General features: G+C 39.3%; 2 protein-coding genes across 10 annotated transcripts in view; both read right to left on the bottom strand.

Moving 5' to 3' along the window:
- The window catches only part of LOC103468406 (myosin-10), a 64750-nt gene extending 53854 nt beyond the window's left edge, over window positions 1-10896 (bottom strand). For 6 of the 9 annotated variants that reach the window (XM_008415470.2, XM_008415471.2, XM_008415472.2 and 3 more), the window contains exons 1-3: window positions 10712-10896; window positions 8124-8501; window positions 648-804 (exon numbers count right to left, since the gene is read on the bottom strand). In XM_008415470.2, the coding sequence (XP_008413692.1) occupies window positions 648-804; window positions 8124-8468 (502 nt within the window). In that variant the 5' untranslated portion in view covers window positions 8469-8501; window positions 10712-10896. The remainder of the gene's footprint in view (window positions 1-647; window positions 805-8123; window positions 8502-10711) is intronic. The other 3 variants (XM_008415475.2, XM_008415476.2, XM_017306264.1) reach the window with 1 other exon arrangement.
- Window positions 10897-12368: 1472 nt separating this feature from the next.
- Window positions 12369-19318, bottom strand: ddx47 (DEAD (Asp-Glu-Ala-Asp) box polypeptide 47). The gene is made up of 12 exons (XM_008415469.2): window positions 19115-19318; window positions 18803-18896; window positions 17658-17846; window positions 17488-17559; window positions 16530-16648; window positions 15495-15566; window positions 15286-15402; window positions 15051-15197; window positions 14823-14960; window positions 14668-14738; window positions 14444-14573; window positions 12369-12743 (listed from the first exon to the last, which is right to left on the bottom strand). Exons 1-12 carry the CDS (start codon window positions 19301-19303, stop codon window positions 12582-12584), a joined length of 1500 nt encoding a protein of 499 aa, XP_008413691.1. The 5' UTR covers window positions 19304-19318; the 3' UTR covers window positions 12369-12581.
- Between the last annotated feature and the right edge of the window lie 56 nt (window positions 19319-19374).

The following is a 19374-nucleotide window of genomic DNA, read 5'->3' as shown; positions in this document are numbered from 1 at the left end:
TGTGTAAATCTGCATAACACAAGCATTCGTTTCAGTCACAACCCTCCATTCTGCCTCACATCCTCTATGACCCTGACACTTTCACCCACTTTACTGTCATTTGTGCCGTGAAACTGAACCTCATGTTTGCTGCAAACAACCTAAAGTTCAGACCAGGAGAGATAAAATGCAAATGAAGCTTATAATAAACAAAAAAGACATTAATTTACTGGTTTGACTTACTTAACCTCTCGTTTTTACTGGAAATCAGTGTATTATAAGCCTGGCGGGCCACCAGGCTTTGCTTGCACCCCTATCAGTCTAGGCTTTGTTTGTTTTATTTATTTTAGGGGCTTTTAAAACTTTAGAGTTGGTGTTTAGGTATTCCAATAGAACAGAATTACCTAGAGATAGTTTCAAATTTCCTGCCAACTTTAAACATTGTTTTAATTTGTATGCAGAAAGTCGCCAGATGACAGCCCTAGTGCCCATACCACCAGGCTTAGCTAGTTTTATGGAGGAAACCTTACTAATACATTAATGCAATGTAAAAACTATTCTCTGATCTTCATTTCCCAATGAGCAAATTAAGAGCTTTAAACGCTTAAAGATGACACTTGCTACCCTTATGATACAGCATATGATGATGCATGGGGGGTTAATTTTACCTTGGAGCATGCAGCGGTACGCTGATTCAGAGATGGCATAAATGTGTGGAGGCATTTCATGTCTCTTCTTTCCTCTGTACATCTCTATGATGTTCTCTGAGTAGATGGGCAGGTTCTTGTAGGGGTTGATGACCACACAGAAAAGACCAGAGTAAGTCTGCAATCATAAAAACAAAGAAAATTAACAAGAAACATGCGTAAAGAGGGAGAAAAGCACTTTTAAGAGGAGACACAAAAAGAAGAGAATTAATAAATCATCTGCTTTTTCGATTTACAAGGAGCTGCACATTCCTATCTTTATAAGTCATCTAACCTGCACTCCATCAGTCCAACAAGACTTATCATCGCACACTTTTAGGAGCTTACGTCATTACAACACACTGACAGATGGAGAGCAGACTGAAACAAGGATTTGAGAAAACTGTGATTACTGTTCTTCCTTTTGACAGTAGGAAGAAAAACTCCCACAGCGCTGCGATGAGACGTTTCACATTAACGATGGTTTCCTGATGCTTCGTCCAGAATCCTCTAAAAATGTTTAGCCTCGTTTCTGATTTGTGGTGTTGCTTTTGGAAACGCAATTAACCCAACAATGTCTCCCTGGAGGGCGCGTGTGGTAAGAATCTTTCTTCACTGGGCGGTGGGATAAAACAAGCAGGCAGTAAGAAAGGCGGCCAGCGCTGAGTGAGAGGCCATGGCGGACGCTTTGAATTATCCCTACAGACAACCTGGTTCTGGTTCTGGTTGTCCTTCCTTTGTCTGCCTAGAACATGGGTGAGCACACATAATGCAAAACTCAACAAAAAGCAGAAAGTTTGAAAAAGGAACAGCGATGAAGAAAATCAACGCTGTATAAACGGATGAAAGCTGACTTTTTTTATTTAAATGGTGAACTTTTTTAACTGCCAACAAAACCCTAAAATTATCAAACAAATTTTTTTTTTGAAAGACTGGAGACAAAAAAAACATTTTAACTTTTTCACGTTGTCAGAATATGATGTCATTGATCAACATAAAGTAAAGCATATTTGTGAAGTGGAAGGAAAATGATACGCTGGTTTCCACACGTTTATCAAACAAAAACCAGAAAAATAAGGAGGACCAATCTTGCCATAATTAAAAATAAATACAGAAATAAATAAATGAAATGAAATGATTACAGGTGAAAAGGCAGTTTGACAAATAAACTAGTGTTTCCTTAAAGGCTAACGAAGTAGTAAAAAAAAGAGAGATTTATTTAATACTTAACCTATTAATTAGGTATAAATGTATATTTTTAGTTTCATGTTTTAATATAGCAATTCATCTTTGTTCTTTGTTGTGTATTTTTTATTTAGACCAATAGTTTTCAGTCAGACTTTTTCCATAAATTATGTATATTTCTTTTATGTATTACATGTAAATTCCTTGCTGTTTAATTTTAGTAATTATGACTATGCCAGTCACAGGAAGAAATAAATCAATAAATCAATTAATCGCATAACAAATGAAAACAAACTCAATAATTTACATTTGCATGATTCATCATTTTTCTCTTTTCTCTCTTTATACCAAAAACTCGACGTCAAAAGTCTTCAGTCTGGTGCTTTGGTCTCTACTGGCCTATTTTTTTTTTTGCAGGACAATTTTGTTTACACAGACTTCATAATTCATTTCATTTGTTGTTTTGTTTATTTATTTTATATATTTAAAATGTCTTCCAGTTCCAGGGTTAAATGTTCATTAGAATTTGAAATTTATTGATCTTTCACAATGTGTTCTTGCATCATCATTATGATCTGAAAAGAAGAAAATTATCGTTTATCGCAATAACCTCCAGTCCAGAAAAATTTCTAATCTTGACAGGCTTAATTCTAACGGAAATAAAAAAGAAAAAATCTTTTCTGATTTTGGGTCAAAGTGTCACAGTGAGCATAAAAAGGTTCTGTTTTTTAAATAGCATATGTAAACATCTGGTTTCAAATATGCGTACACCTTTGCAAGGCATCATAACCTTTTATTTTTGCAAACTGGCACTGAAATACATGCTTTCCTTGGACTAAGTCCAACTAAGCCGAGCTTTGTGAAGCTGTACGTTACAGTAGTAAAACGACTTCATAACATTTTAAAAGGTATGACCCACATTAATCTCTTTAGATCAGAGAATCATATGATGAAACATTTCCTTAATAATTAAATCCACTTTCAAGAAGCAGGCGGCATGATGCAGCCGTTGTGTAACAGCTTCGTCTGGGCCTCCACTCAGCACTGAGCAACCGATGCTAAAGTGCTGATGCAGCAAAAAGGTAGATGAGAAAAAGAAGGTGAGAGAGGTAGGCAGACAGAAAGGAGGAGGAGCAGGGAAGCGATAAAGCTGACAGAACTCCCAGAGGTCGGATTCGGACGAAAGGTAGAGGTGTAACGAACACTGTGTGGCGTTCTCAGCTATTCTGTAAATTGCTAAGCAGTGGAGAGACAGAGACCAGGCTGAAATTCTAGCTCAGCACTCTCCTTTTTAATGAAAATTTAATTCCCCCCATATCTGAAAACTGTAGCTGCTATAAATAAAGACTTTGTTCTGCGTTCTCCATTCAGCTGTGCCGCCACAGAGAGCTGGAACAGCTGGAGCGGCTGCAGCTTTTACGCAGAGTTGCAACAGACCGACGAACTCAACACTCCAAGCTCGGTCCAGGAAAGAGAAGGTGAAATTTCCACAGTGAAACCAGATCCAGCGAAGGGGATGCTGTGACCTGGTAACAGCTGAGCAACACACAAGCAACAGCAGACACAACAGCCGAGCCCATCTGCCGCCTGTGATCACACGGTCGGCATGCCAGCGTTAAAGGGACACTCCCCACAAAGAGCACAGGAGCCCAGGGTCTGCTGGGAGCACACAAGACTTTGACCGTTCTCTTGAAGCTACGCTTCAGCGGTTTCATAACAAAGCTAACAAAGTGTTCAGACACTCACAGCTCAAAACACAATCACAACAACTGAGACGCAGGATGTCAGATGATCTTAGAGGAAACGGCACGGTTTTGTTAAGTTTCTCAAACATACTTCACAGCAAGATGTTCCAGTTTAGATGTGGGAGTGACAGCCCTGCAGAAGTATTCATACACCTTAAATGTTTCCATTTAGAAAAAGAAAAAGATCTTTAAAGTATTGTATTGATTTTTAACATGTTTGAGTGATTTTTATGTGATAGACCAAACGATGGTAGATCATGTATTCTCGACCGTTTTACCTGGATGTGCATTGATTACAGTTTTCAGACCGATCACTAATTTTTACAAATCCTGATCCACCAAATCCGATTTTGTCTGATAAAGTTTTTGCAGGGGCGTGGGAGGGGGTTTCTGAAAAGTCGTTAAATATAGCAACAAAATTGCCAAGTTGGAAACATTGAGGTGACTATTGTTGACCTCTATCAGTCAGTGCTCTCTCACGGCAGAGCAAAAGTAGACTGGCTGATTTTCAGACCTTTGCGGAGGTAGATAAGATCGGTTTCACATGTAGAAGGAAAGAAGGGCAGCCATAATTTCACCATTACCTACTGCTTAATCTCAATAAAACACTTGAAGGAGCAAGAAGTTGCAACATGACAAACTGTGGAAAAGTTTAAGAGGTTTCCATGTTTTTGCAAGTCAATATAACATGACATAAAGTTGCAGTTTTATTTTGGTATTCTGAAAATAAACTATTGATCCGCCTTCACATGCCTCGTTTACATTTAGAAGCTGGACGTTTAATTCATTCCTTAAAAAGTTTCATGCTCGGTGATAAAAGGTTTCTGTCCTCCCATYTGTCCAGTGAGGGACGTTTGCTTGCCACACACTGAGAAATCAATAAAAAAGCCACGGCAAGCAAAGGTGGAGGTACACGCAGAGAAACAAAGCTGTGTGCGTTAATAATGTTTTTGTCAGATCAGTGAGTCAGAAACCCTGGATAAGCAGAAGGCGTGGGCCTGGCAATTGAGCTGATGGAGATAGGCAAGAGACTGAGCCACATTCGGGCTGCAGTGGGCGTCAGGAAGCAGATAGACAGACAGCCTTATTGCCATGGAGAAATGCTGAGGCTTTCTGACAGCTGAGGCTTATCTAACTACACAAAGGCCTTCTTGTAGCGCGGCTCGAGTGCAGCTAGCCAGCATGTAGCCCTCCAGAGACCTGTGACTCACTACCTCATAGTTAGAAAGCTGTAACAATGCAGAACCTGGACCAACAAGCCAACTGACTTCACATCTACAAAAAAGGCACAGGGGCATGTTAGCATGCAGCAGAGGGCAGAGAAATAATAAGGCTAGCAGGTCTGAGCAAAGCAAAAAAAAGGTGTGCGTGGTAGCTATAGGGTGGCTATCAATATATACATATGATTTGAAAATATTCTCTTATAATGTTCCAAAAGTTTCAATCACGTCTTGCTACCACTCATTTGGCTGAATACAAGTTGCTACAACCGTTTCCCCGTTTAGCAGTTTCTGTATTAGATTTAATAATTAAAGGAGCATCACCTATTACTCTCATTAAGGTGAACTTTCATTTTGTCAAGCAGCAGAATGCAGGCTAGCTACATGAGCAGATAACCTGACTAATTATCAGCTTGTTTCACTCCCAGGTTAATAAGCAATTCAAAGTAAAATAGTATTTATCCCATTTCTCTAGTTTTTGCTTAAGTCTATGTATTAACATATAGATAGTCTTACTGTGATAACTTATGATCTTTAGCAGCAGTGACAGTAGTTGTTCCTTTTTGTTTTCAAATAAAAGAAATTAGGTCATATCTATATTCATTATTTAGTTATTTCTGTTTTGATAATAGCATAAAAGCTATGACGTTTTTACTCAAAGTTATCAACCTGTGAGAGTTTCATTCCTATATGGAAATATTTCCAGTCATGAAAAATAAAGATAGTGATGGTTTGGGAGCTGAAGCAGAATCACCCATAACAAATGTATAGAAACTTAATACTGTTTTCAAATTACAGTCAGCAAACTATAAACAACAGAAAAGCAAAAAGCTCCTAGAAAACAACTAAGAGAGTGTCTGTTATCTATTATCACCTCAGTCTATTACTTTAAAAAAATACAAAAACTGTATAGATAGCATGATTATCACTGTAATAATTAGTGTGTCATAGTATTTTAACAGCAGTAAGGAAGAAATATTTTTGGTTTGACACGATAACTAAAAATATTTCACATTTTGGGCTCACATTTTTGTTCCAATTTTTTTTTCTGCAAACACACCAATACCAATAAAATGTCATGCCTATAATGCGGTGAGAGTATCAAATATAGTCCATATGGTGAGTCTAACAGGAGATCAAGCAGGATTTAATATTTGTTCATGTCTCAGTCAGAAAAGTGTCTGACCAAATGCAGCAGACAGGCTGTCGCTTCAGATCACAGCTGGGCTTTTTCTTAAGTGATAAGTAGGAAAGAAAATAAATATCAGCAAAGTAAACCATCTACGTAGTAGTGAGACTCAGAAAAATAAGTCTCTCCAATACCCTGAGAAACAGCACAGCCTGCGGGGGGCGTGATATTATGTCTACAGAGGTGTTAGAAGGGGCTAAAGGCTGTGGAGAAGGTTAAGAAAGTAGGGAGATTGTTTTATATGACTGAGCCGAAGAAGGGGGGGGAATGCTCTTCCTGTTAGAAAGCCAACGCAGCCAAACACATGTTTTCAATTTTCTCAGGCAAGGGGACAATTAGCAAGCTCCAAAACCAATTTAAACCAGGAAAACCCAGAAACCATGACACTGCGGTTTACAGGGGAGCTGAAGAGGAGCACAGTGAGCTGCTGGAATGAGATCAAATCTAAACCAGATGGGATCATTCACAAACTACTGGAAATTCCTGACTTTTTTTTTGTATATGTTTTTTTTCCTTGCAATTTGGCATAGAAGCATCCTAATAGCTGCTGGCTTCTGTAGGGAATCAGCGGTGATGTTTTGTCTTGCAGAAGGACAACTGATAAGTCTGCCTTGCGTTGGCCGAGTCGGAGTCTCTGAAGTGATAGCCCACATTCTATTCATGGAAAACGAGCCATTAAATGGGTCGGCATCACAGAGGAGCTGCAGCTCCGCTGGAATTAGATCATGGGGACAAACCCGTGTTAAAAACAGAAGAAACTTTAACTGTGAACATTTCAATCCTGTTTCGCTCAGATTCAGACCCATCTTAGAAAGATAGAAATTATGCTCAACACATTGTTTTTATTTAAGTTAGAAAAAATGAGGTTGGTATAAATGTGATTTGTGGTGACAAGTTTAAAGCTTATGAATACTTTTCCAAGGCCATGCATCCAGAATTACATTTGAAAAAGATTTGTGATTTTCCAGATTCATGTACAACAATTTTAAAAATCCCATCTGCTATCAGAAAATTGCCCTATTTTTGTTAACTTGAAATATTTGGAAGATAATAAGGAGAAGGAACAATCCACAGTTTTCTCGTTCATTTTGTGACAAGGTCATGCGATTTTTTGTTTGTGCTCTAAACTAAACAAGCCAGCAGAAGTGAGTAAAAGACAAACAGACTCAGTGGTTATAGAAGAGGTCACTCTGTAGTGAAGGTTACACACCAGCTAAAGGAAAGTAGCAGTATATAAAGACACGTTGGGTGTTATTGTTTATGTCCGCTGGAGGGCAAAAGGTCAATTCTTTTACCGACAACTCTGTTACAAAAGGAAACCTGGAGATGTAGGTATTTTTAATTCAGTGCAGTGCGCCACAGTAAATGGAAAATAACACAGAAAAACTGTGTAAAAACAACTCAAAATCACTCATATTCTTCTTTATTCATAGTATTATTCTGTTCAAGCGTATCAGGATTCAAAACCAAAAAACACGCAAATATTTCCCACACAAAGAGCAGAGCATTCAGTCTGTTAGTGGTAGATTAGCTCATTTGGAAAACTAAAAGATGCGTAAGAGAGCACACATCATTTTGTTTTCTACTGACCTGAAACACCAAATTCCACAGCACATCTACATATTAAGTTTGTCAAAGTCAAGTTAGCATAACTGGCTTACTTCCCTCTCCCTCGCCATTTTTCTTTTTAATCTGACTAAAACCTTTTGCAAAGATGTGAAATGTGATACCACTGGATCTTGTTGTCTAGCTGCCATGGTACACAATTAGTAGCCAAACATATTTTATATATTCCACCTACATTTAAGATTTAGCGCGTTATGCTGACAATTTGAAAGTAAAACCACTGGTAGTCATTGTTGGCAAGCAGTTTTTCTGCTTGGCCAGGATCTTCCATGCTTTGTGACGTATTTATACGAGGAGGGTGACCAGAAGAAACTAAAAACTACTTTTTCAAACACCATTTTCCAAATCAACAAGAGTGCAAAACACAGATGGTCAAAAATGATCAAATTCCACACAACAATAACTGGATTGTTACTTATTAATATAGATAACAGTCTATAGAGAGTTTTCTGAAAATCACAATTTGCAGAAGGCTTCAGGCCTGAACACTCACATATATCAGTCCAGAGTAGTAGCGGTCCTTCAGGTTGTGCAGCACTGACGCCTCATTCAGGCAGGTGAGCTCCGCCATGTCCTCCACCTTGCTGAACTTGGGCGGGTTCATCTTCTGGATGTCGTCCTTGTTGATCACCACCTTCTTACCGTTCTCCGCCAGCTCCACCAGCACCTCCTCTCCCCGCTCCTCCCGGATACTGGCCGCCTCAAAGCCATGGCGCTCAGAGGGGACCCACACCAGCTTCTTGGCCGTCCAGTCGGCCTGCGTGGCCGGGTTGTACACCACGGCCCGGTCGACAAACAGGTACCGCTCCGGGTCCTCTTGCCCACTTCGATGAGACATCTTCCCTGGGATTTACCAGTGCGATGTAGACACCTGTACAGGGCAGAGGGGCGGGAGGTAGGAAGTTAAATAAATCCCATTTATTTTTACCATTCACAATTATTGGTTCCCTTTGAGAATAGGTGTAAAAAGTCTTAAAATAAACTTATGAATCTTATATTCTAAGCCCAATTTGCAGATAGCATCTTTAGATCACAAGGGCTACATAACAACTATAAAGCATTTTTTACATGCTAACTGATGTCTAAAAGGCATAGCAGATAAAAGACCTTTCTTTCCTGCCATCACACACATAAATGTAAATATTTTTGATGAACTCTACTGACATTTTGAGAGGACCTGGCTTGTGATGAGATGGATATATGGAAAAGCACTTAATTCAAATTGTAAACCATAGTGAAAGATCTATGATGCTGTAGGACTAATCACTTTTTTTCATCTCCTTTGAATTTCTATGATGTTTTGTTTTATCGTGGTCTACAGGAAACACACAGAGACTGAAGTTAGCAATGCTATCCCTGCCGGTCAGGGTTAGCATTGCTATTTATCTTGCTACCAAGTTAGCATTGTACTAGTTGTTCAAAACAATAACATAAGATGCTGAAGTTGGTTTAAAATGTTAACTCTTGAAACCTTTTTTCTTTGTTTTAAAGTATTTGTAAATCCCAGTTTAACTGCGGAGCTGTGTAACACTGACTGCTCTCTCTCTCTAACTCGCACACAGAGTGATCTCTCATCTCTGCTTCTAAGGTAAACAAATGACAATCTAACATGAGAGCAAATCTGAACGTTTTTCCATCTCAAATATTAACTCAGACATCGACGAGTACTTACTTTGAAATGATTGAAATGAAAACAACACACAAAATATATTTTAATATGGTGCATATTGCATGCAAAAAAAATGTTGTAATCTTACTGGTAAAATAGTAAGAGATATTTGGTAGTTCTTTAATTTTATTAATTTATAACTCTCCTCTATAAGCTGCAGGATTTTACTTCATTTATAGATTTTGCTGAGAGAGTCAACTCTGGAGTAACTTTGGATTATTGTCTGAGAAAGTAATTTCATTTTTCATCTACATGTTATTGTCAACGCTGTTTAATAATATATTAGCCAGATGCTTAATTATTTTTATTATTATTTTGATTTCCTAAAGCAAAAGAAGAGCCAACCAACAAAAATCGGCATCGGCAGGGCAGCACAAAATCTCTGATCGGTGCATCTCTAATCTGTTTCCATTTCTTCACGTTGGTCTCTTAGCAGACCTATTTCTCTCTCACAGAGAGAGAACTGTTTTGCTTTGCATGTTGGTTGACTCATTTTGGAATAAATAACCGCCCTCTAACTACTTGAGATCCTGATCTAAATTGGCAAATTAGGCATCAAACATCCTCCATGTGAGCAGCCCTGTCCTTCTCCCTGGTGTAATGCCACCAGATTCAGAGAACGAAGCAAGGAATGCAGCTTAGTCCGGTCAAAAAATCCAGATGAACGAGCACAAACTTTCCTTTATGCCAAGTTTTGGTCTGAGGCTGAGGTTTGTTAGTGGATTGTCCTGCCCAGCAGTAATGCGCATACTGCGTAGGCTCCACGCTTACGCATTAGATCATACGGGAAGCAGTGGCGTCGTGAATGGCACACATATCCAGCCCCTCTCCTCTCCTCTCCTCCTCCTGTATGAGGACTTCACTGCGCTGTAAATTACCCCCTTCGGCCCGTAATGCCGTCATTCGGCTAATAAAAGTTGCTGCTCGCATGCATTGGATCAATATCTATCTGCAGCAAACAGAAAGATAGACCAAAAAACCTGCGCCACAGCTATAACTAGCTGAAGCAGAACGGGGTACAGAAATGTGCCATTACACGGTGGATGAAATGTGTTTTTAAAAGTGAACTATTCGGATATTAGCGAATTAAACAGCATATACGCAGTTCGGACATTTTTGTAATGTTCAGCCATTTATAAACTGTTATGTCAATTACCGAAAGATAAGTGAAGCGCCGTTACATTGTTATCAATGTTACCTCGTTAACAATTAAATAGTCAAAGCGGGTCTATGTTTTAACTGGAGCCGCTCAAAATGTGACTTTGAACTCACTCACACAATTAACAGTAACACGATGAAGTTTCTCGAAGCAGCTCCTCTCTCTGCTGGAGACCCGGTTGGTCGTGATGGTCTGTTCCCCACGCGCTCCATCATCCCCTTAACCTGCCCCGCGCGCCACACAGGCAACTTACCTGGTGTTTGTCAGCGAATCAGCGGTCGGCTCGACGTCCCCTCGTATGCGGCGGCAGCAGCAGCAGCAAACAGCTCCACACCGCCGAGATGCAGGCATGTGAGTGCGCACCACAGGCTCAGAGCGCTGCCTCTGAAGTGGGAGCCCCCCTCCAAACCCGAGCAGACTTGACCACTGCTGCTGCTCCCGCCTACGATGGACCCGAGCGCACCTAGATCCACATCACCCAGATCAACGCGCCCACATAGAGGGAAGCTCTGTACGGAATGAAAAACAGGCGCAAAATTGCAAGATAAAGTCGTTTTCATCGCATTCTTAAATATGGACAAAATTGAACTTTTTTTTTTTGTCGTGGCACTGCTGTGTGTCCCTTTAAAATCTAACACAAAAATATCTAGGTACCGCGCACGCCCACTGCATGTAGCTTAGAAACAATTGGGTTTCAGGTTGCTGTGTTTCTCTTCATCTACTATTGGCTATTAAGACACAATTCTTTAATTTGGTGGGAATAAATGCAATAAATATATAAAACCTCTTACGACTGTTTTTTTGTTTTGTTTTTGCTCCAGAGGCGGTTCGAGCGTGACGCGCGCCCCAAGCAAGTCCCTCGACCCTGAGCATATCGTTTCCCCCAAACAGCCACCTGAGTAACCACATTATCTATATTTCATAATAAACAAAATATGATTTTTAATCGGCTGCAGGAGTTGCAGTTATCAGGATTTTTATGTATTTAAAGCCATACTTTTTCAGATCGGTGTTGATGGATGGACAAATGGATGAAAGGATGAAAGTGTGACGATGGACAAATGGACAAAAAAAGGATCGACAGGTGGATGGACCAGCAGAGGAATGAACAAATGCATGGTTGATGGATGGATGACTGAATAAAATCTAAACATGCTCTTCTTTCCATACTCTGTTTTCATCAACGTCTGGAAAATATTTAAATTCCATATAATTATATTTTTCCAAACTGAAACATTGCAGCACATTAATAAAAGGCTTTACAAGCACAATAGCCGAGTTTCCAATCCAAAAATGTTTTTTTTACATTCCGCTAATGTAAAAAAAAATAAACAAACTATTAAAATCAGATACAAGTTTGTTCACAAGATAAATTAAAAAACATACCTGGCCATGATCCTCCAACTACTTCCTGTTTGAGCAACATCCATTTGTTGATCATGTGACTTGTGTGGTGAGGAAAAACAAATTTCATCGCAGTTTTGTGAAATAAACCAATTTTGATAGAGATTTTAAAAAATAAATTTAAAAAAGTCAAAAGCAAACACCCCATCCTGGGGCCAAAGTTTTTATCAAATGTTTCCATTAAGCAAATTTATTTTCGAAATGCCAATTGCTTCACTCGAAAGTTATTTTTGTTGACAGCTCAGGAGGAACAGACGCTAGTTTTCTCATCTTTTTATTTAGAAGACCTACAATAATTAGTAAAATCCATATCACACAAGCTCTATTACGTTGTAGTGCAATATATTTTGATAATTAATACTCATAATACTTTTTTCAGAAAAATACAATTTAAAATATTAATAACCATGAGTCTTTCCTCCCTTAGAGGTTTAAATCCCAGTCATTCCTCCTCCTCTCTGACCGACAGCGACATCTGAATTCCGACATAACACCAATGAGAACGCTTGAGATTTTACAGCAAAGTTTTATTACAAATGGGAAAGAAAAAAAAAAAGTCCTACATGGACAAAAGAGAGCACTTATTGTGCCATTAAATAGTCGTCGGCTCGCAAAGCGAAGTGTGGAAAACAAGCCGTCATGATAGTAAAGTTTACATCAGAGAGCGGAGAGGCATTTTGTGTTGTGGTTATGTACATTTTACTGCTTGGTTTCCCGCTTCAGCGTCCTCCTCTCCAGGCTGCACCGCCCCTCTTCTTCCCTCCGCCCGGCCCTCCCTTGACTTTCTTCCTCACTCCGCTCGCCTGTTCCGTGTCGTCCTCGTCCCCGTCTCCGTCTCCACCTTTGGGCCTCCTCCGTTTCTCTCCCTGTTCCTTCATTTCCTGAACGAGAGTAGCCATCGGTTTCATCACAAATCACTCCAGACTTGTTCCCAAAAAAAACATTGGCACGTTATTTTCACCCATCACCAATAACGCAAGAGTGCCATCTTAAACCAATAAGAAACTTTAGGGAAAAAAAACAGAAATCTGTTTTTTTTTTGTTTTTTTAATTACGTCTCCATTCTTGAGTGTGTGATGTAATTCAGCAGGCGTTTCTGTTCAGGATTTCCATGCAGATAAATTGTCTGACTGACAAAAAATCTTCAAACATATAAAATCTGATAGAGCCAGAGATGAAAGTGATTCCTGATGATGAGTTCTTTTTTTTTCTCCTGTGGTTCACCACAGTTTGGATTTTTTTCCCCACTGGAAGTTTATTTCTGGTTACCCAGAATGTTGCCTATTTGCTTAAAAGCAGTTATTAAGAAAGAGCTAAGGGGAAAGAACTTCCCTTTTTTTGCTGCTTGATGAAATATTGGTTAATATAATTTTCAGTCACCAATTTGAAAGGTGTACCATAAAAAAATAAATAAAATTTTATGTGTTCTGGAATTGTTCAAGCCTTGAAACAAAAAGTTAGCTTACACAATAAAAGATTGAGTTTCACTGTGATTGGTTTTGGAGGATTTTATACCTTCAAACTGTTTGGGTTTTAAAACGTTATTAAACAGTTTAATACGACTATTGACTGATAAGAAGTCATTTTAATCAAGTAATGTGACCTTAGTCCCTTCTCCTTTCCTCTCTTCTCTCTGAGCCAGATAAAATAGTCCGTTATCTTAGCGTAATGCTAAGCTAAAGATAAAAGCTAGATGCTACTGAGGCTAACGCTAGCCCCAGTATTCCAAGACACAGCTTTTCTCTACTTGAACGGCCAGGATTAGCACAATATTAATACTTTTATTTCTGGTGCTTTAAGTTCACGTTGGACCTAAAATTGATTGTTTAAAACAATAAAACGCTAATTTATGTCTGTTTTAATCCTATTATCAAATAATACTAAATCAGATCCAAAATTACAGCGACTTATAGATTAAGAAGTAATTAACCAAGAATATATTGACTTCTAATTCAGCTAACTATTTAATCAAAAATTACTTTCTAAAATTAATGTTTTATTTTTCCTTCCGTTTTAATTGTTAGCTGGCCATTTCAAACAAATACTACTTGCTGTTCTTGATTTACCTTAATTAGATTAAGTTATTCTGGCCTTATTTCTAAAACTCTTGAAAGCAAACATTGGTCTTTAATCATACACATCCATACTGGAGTGTGATATTACTATTTATCATTCTGTGGGTTATTTCATGTTGTATTCCAACATATTTTTGGTGTTATTGAGTGAAGAATCCACAGAATATTCTGCTGCAAACTAATCTTAATTTTTCATAAATAAACCCAATTTCTCAACAGTCAATGTTTGTTCTCAACTGTCACATCATTTCATTTGTCTATTTTTATTTGCATATTTTTCACTTTTTGATAGTTTTATTAGTTTGCAATATTCTTTTATCTTTTACTTAGTAGTTGAGCAGGTAGGTATTTTTGGAGGCTGAACTATTTGGCTTTTATTTTCCTGATAAGCAGGTGGTGTCCCATCTTGGAAGTTTTAAGCTAATTTGCTAATTTTACAATGATTTATAATTATTTTTGGCCAAACCACAACAGAGAACGTCGAGCATCGTCCAAAGGCGACTTACCAGCCGGGCAAATCTCTGAGCCTCGCTCACTCTCTCCACCAGCATCATCACTTCCTCCTCTTGTGTGGGAAACGCCGGCAGCTTCTTCCCGATCAAACTTTCGATCCGCTGGAAAAGCTCCACATCATACCTTCAGGATCAGAGATGGCAAGATTAATAATAACAATTAAAAAAAAGCAATTAGAATGCAATGTAAAAATGATCAAATGAAATCTTTTTATTACTGTGTGACAAAAGTGATGGATTTCCCAGACCGCCCCGCTCTGGCTGTTCGCCCCACTCTGTGGATGTAGTCCTGGGAGAACAGATGGATTCACCGTCACCACTTTATCGGAGAAATTAAATAAAATATTTACGACGACATAAAGCCCCGTCCTACCTTTGAATGCGTAGGGATGTCGTAGTTGATGACGCAGTCGACGTGCGGGATGTCCAGGCCTCTGGACGCCACATCCGTTGCCAGGAGAACGGAGCGCGACTTGGACTTGAACTTGTTGAGCGCGCCGAGACGTTTATTCTGACCGAAGCGGAGCGGTTGTTTCGTTTCAGAGTCTGGTATTTTATCATTTTTCAGCTTAACGATTTAAAGGAAAAAAGCGAGAGCTACCTGACTCATCTGTCCGTGAAGAGGGATGGCGGTGATGCCCAGGTTCCTCAACATGAGCGCCACCCGCTGGGCGTTGTTACAAGTGCTACAGAAAATCATGAAGGAGTTCCCGGCCAGCTCGTTCAGGATGGACACGAGGTAACAGTCCTGCAACACAACTGGCAATTTAAAACGCGCCGACAGAGAAAATAAAACAAAGGAAACTCGCTCGAGATCAGATCAAACCACTTCCTACCTTGTACTTGGATGGAATAAAGACGTAGTACTGCTGCAGCTTGTCTACTGTGGAGTACTTTGTGGATACGGCGCACTTTACAGGATCCTTCAGAGCTGCTCTTTGGAGCTTCTGGACCTGTAAGTCAACGCAACGCAACATCTGAGCTGGACCAACAAGTATTACAACGTGGGGAGTTTATAGAAAAACGCAGAGGTGTGCGTGAATACTTTTTTGGTCATGGTGGCCGAGAACAGGAAGGTACGTCTGTCTCTGGGAATGACTTTCAGGATCTTGTCCACCTGGAAAAACAAAAGCAAAACTCAAACACAGGCGTTACAGGTGAACAGATTCTGTGTTGAAATGAGCCGAAGTGACGTCGACGCTCGCCGCTCTGGTGTTGTGTGTCGGTTGGTGCTGCGTTTCTACCCACCGTACGATTGTGAAATTTCAGATTTTGAAAATAAATACGCTTAGTGGAAACACGGCAATTTAATAACAAAAAAAGAAAAAAAGGTTTTGCACTAGGATGAGATGGTTTTATGAACGTGTAGAAATTTTGCAAAATTGTAATCACACGAGTCAACTGACGGAAACCACAAAGAAAGATGACAGGAAGCAGTTGGAGGATCACGGCGCAGCATGGACATAGTTATCCACGTGTGATTTTAATTGTGGTTCTTATTTGATGGCACTTGCGAAACTGTTTTTTTTTTTTTTTTCAGATTAGCGGAATATTGATGTTTCTTCTAGTACAACTAGAATGGAAAAGAGGCTTGTGCAATGAGAGAGAATATGGCCTGAGGAGGTGAACACCCTACATCAAGGTGTGCATAATTATCGGGCAGCATCTTTTCTTCAGGCAAAAATGGGCCAAAAAATTTCAATTGAACTGACTGTGAAAGGTCAAAAATGACAAAGTCTCTTGAAAACGCTGCGATATTGAGGATCACAAAACCATCAAAACAGAGTTGCAAGCCAGAATAAGCTTCCATTACAAATGTGTGCAAAACTCTGTCGCTAATGTCGTAAAAACACAATTTACGACAATAAATAAGAAATGCAATTAAAGTCGCACGCGAGTAAGCTTGATCACGCAAAAAAAATAAATAAATAAAAACCATGCCAACAGAAGGACAGCTGTAGTCACAAATTACTTATTGAGGATTTGTTTCCTTTTATTTCATTTAAGTTTGTTGAAGTAGCGTTAAAAATGCGAATAGGTTAAAGGAGAGCGAATACCAGTCCGTCCTGTCCGGACCCACCTCAGTCTCAAAGTCCATATTGAGAATCCGGTCTGCTTCGTCCATGACCAGGAACTTCAGAGCTCGCAGGGAGAAGCCCTTTGTGTTCTCCAGGTGGTCGATCAGCCGACCAGGAGTGGCTAAAAAAAAAAAAAAAAAGGATATATATTTAATTGTTAATTTTTACATGTACAAAGTTTATTCTTTTCTTGATGGCTAACGTACTTTTTGATAACATCTCTGCAAAAAAAAAAACATAACAGTAGGGACGCAAAACAATGAATCGACCAACTATTAATTGTGGATCAATGGTTTAATAGATTAAAATTTGTTCCATTCAATTAACTAATAAAGCCCGTTTAGTACTTCTTTTGGTGTGGTAGTTTCACCGCCATCCAGCAGAGGGCGCCGCTGGGTGATGATACAGAATTGAAGATGGCGGACGCATCTCATAAGACAAACGGTCCAAACGGAGTCCGTAATGAGATTAAAAATGCACTTCAAGCGGTTCTGTTATGAATTATTAACGTTCTTAAACCTTCTCAAACCTTCTTAAACCTTAATAGCGCAGAGCTGCATGACGGAGCAGCATCCACTTATCAACAAAGTTTACTGATTCGCTACGAAACCGAGAACAAGAAGCATAAAAAAACATATTGTTAATAAACACGGTTGATTCTGAGGGCTTTTTATGCTTAGTAATGTGAGAAACTCACAATTTTCTGTTTATTCAGTCAAAATTTAACACAGCTGACACAAAAAATGCTTAAAGATAATTATGCGTTTTTGTTTTTATGTTTTATTTTTTAACTCCACATAAGAAAGTTATGAAAGACGATATGCCCTCTTGATACAAAAGAAAACTCGGGCTTTTAAGAAAATGGCTGCTTATCAGTTAATCAGTCGATTGATACGATTCATCAACTTTAGATTAACTCATTAAGTCGATAACTTGCATCCCTAATAATTATTCTCTTACCAATAACAACATGTGGCTTTTTTGCCAACACCAACGACTGGGACATCATGTCGATTCCTCCAACAATCACAGCTGCAACAGATGTGAGACGAGTTGAAAATTAATTTAAAATTTTTTTAAAGTGTTTCCATCCCCAACAACAAACCAGGTAATGTTTCATGGACACGTACCACATTTGACCCCAATGCTGGAGCCCAGAGCCTCAAACTGCTCAGAGATCTGGAAGGCCAGCTCTCTGGTGGGGGTGAGGACCAGGGTGTGGAGCCGCTGAGGTGAAGCCAGCAGAGACTGGAGGATGGGCAGAGCGAACGCACCGGTCTTACCCGAACCTGTCTCTGCCAAGCCGATGACATCTCTGCCTGCGGTTTCAGGAGGATCAACACGACTCATTGGCTGTTGGATTTTACATCTATGCTTGAAAATATCAACAGTGGAATGAAAGGTTTAAAGCCAAAGCATGTTTGTGTGTTAGAACGGCCTAGTCCAAGTTCAGATCAAAATCCATTTGTGGGAAAAGATTAGAAAACAGTTCGCAGACACTCTACACCCACTTTGAAACTAAAGGAATTGGCTAAGCTAGAAAAAAGATGTGCCCCCCCAAAAAACTGCAGGTCTATAAATTAAAGGTGCTTCTACAAAATATTTACTCAGGGAGTGCCGAATTTAAACGCACACCACACTTTGCAGATCTGCATTTCTGGAAGAAAGCGAGAACTTGGAAAAACTGGCAAACATGCACTATTTTGTGTTGGGCAGTCATGCAGTGTATCGATAATAATCCAACTAAGTGACAAAATAGGAACAAGTTCAACGGTTATGATCAGGCATATCGCAAAAATTAAAACGAGCTCAATAATTTCCATTTGCATAATGTAGTGTTTTTCTCTTTTCTCTATCATAAAATGGATCTCAAACATATTCAGTCTGGTGCTTTGGTCTCAACTAGCCATTTTTTAAGGACAACTTACGGAGACTTGTTAATTCATTTAATTTGTTGTTTGTTTATACATTTGGGATATTTTTTTATAAGTGTCTTCCAGTTCCAGTGTTAAATGTTCACTAGAATTTAAAGTTTATTGATCTTTAAGAATGTGTGCAATATTATGTCACTACTATTATACCACAATATTATTTATCGCTATAATTACTTTATTTTCCAACTATTTGTCATTGAGCATTCAAAACAACACACTACTAACTTCTGCCCTAACCATCCGTCATTTCTCCATTGCGTCCTGTACACCTGACTTGTTTTCTCTTCAAAGCATTGCAAACTATTTAGCACCGAGAGTGAGAAAAGTAACTTGTATCAAACCTTGAAGTGCTACTGGAATAGCTTCCACCTGGATCTTGGTTGGACTCTTCCATCCCAACTGATCACAAGCTTCACAGAGAACCTCGGTAACGCCCTGCAGAGGTAAAAAAAAAAAAAAAAAAGTTTTAAAAGGTGGCTGCTATGGCGTTTTTAATAGTTAGACATATTTCAGACACTGACACAAAGTAAGGACGTCTCATTTGAGAAAATAGTGTTTACACAATGCGTTAGCTTCGCTTAGCTAATGCGAAATCCGACAACGCTTTGTTGCTAACGTGTCTCCTTTTATTGGCTCTGGGGAAACAAACCTACCAGATCCTTGAAGGTCTTCACCGCCTCCTCACTTCCTCCAGTATTAACCTGTTCTTCATCATCGTCGCTTCCAGACTCCTCCGGCCTTACACCGGTATTTTGCTCCGGACTCCGGTCCTCCATGCTTCCCCGTCCCAACGTGTCTTCCCGTCTAAACTGCGCAGCTGCGGAAACGCGAACCCAAAGCATGATGGGAAGTGGAGTTTTTCTGACAACTTCATTATCGATATCACGAAGCTTTAAGCAATAGTTGTTTTTTT

Source organism: Poecilia reticulata, linkage group LG8 (genome assembly GCF_000633615.1).
Source record: "Poecilia reticulata strain Guanapo linkage group LG8, Guppy_female_1.0+MT, whole genome shotgun sequence".
Lineage (NCBI taxonomy): Eukaryota > Metazoa > Chordata > Actinopteri > Cyprinodontiformes > Poeciliidae > Poecilia > Poecilia reticulata.
This window is presented reverse-complemented; position numbering and strand designations above follow the sequence as displayed.

Excerpts from the sequence above, each read along its gene's own strand:
- ddx47 (XM_008415469.2), bottom strand. The coding sequence starts at position 19,303 with ATGCTTTGGGTTCGCGTTTCCGCAGCTGCGCAGTTTAGACGGGAAGAC. Across the intron at positions 17,560-17,657 it reads CAGCATTGGGGTCAAATGTG|CTGTGATTGTTGGAGGAATC; the intron begins GTACGTGTCCAT and ends CATCTGTTGCAG. Across the intron at positions 14,739-14,822 it reads ACATCCCTACGCATTCAAAG|GACTACATCCACAGAGTGGG; the intron begins GTAGGACGGGGC and ends CTGTTCTCCCAG.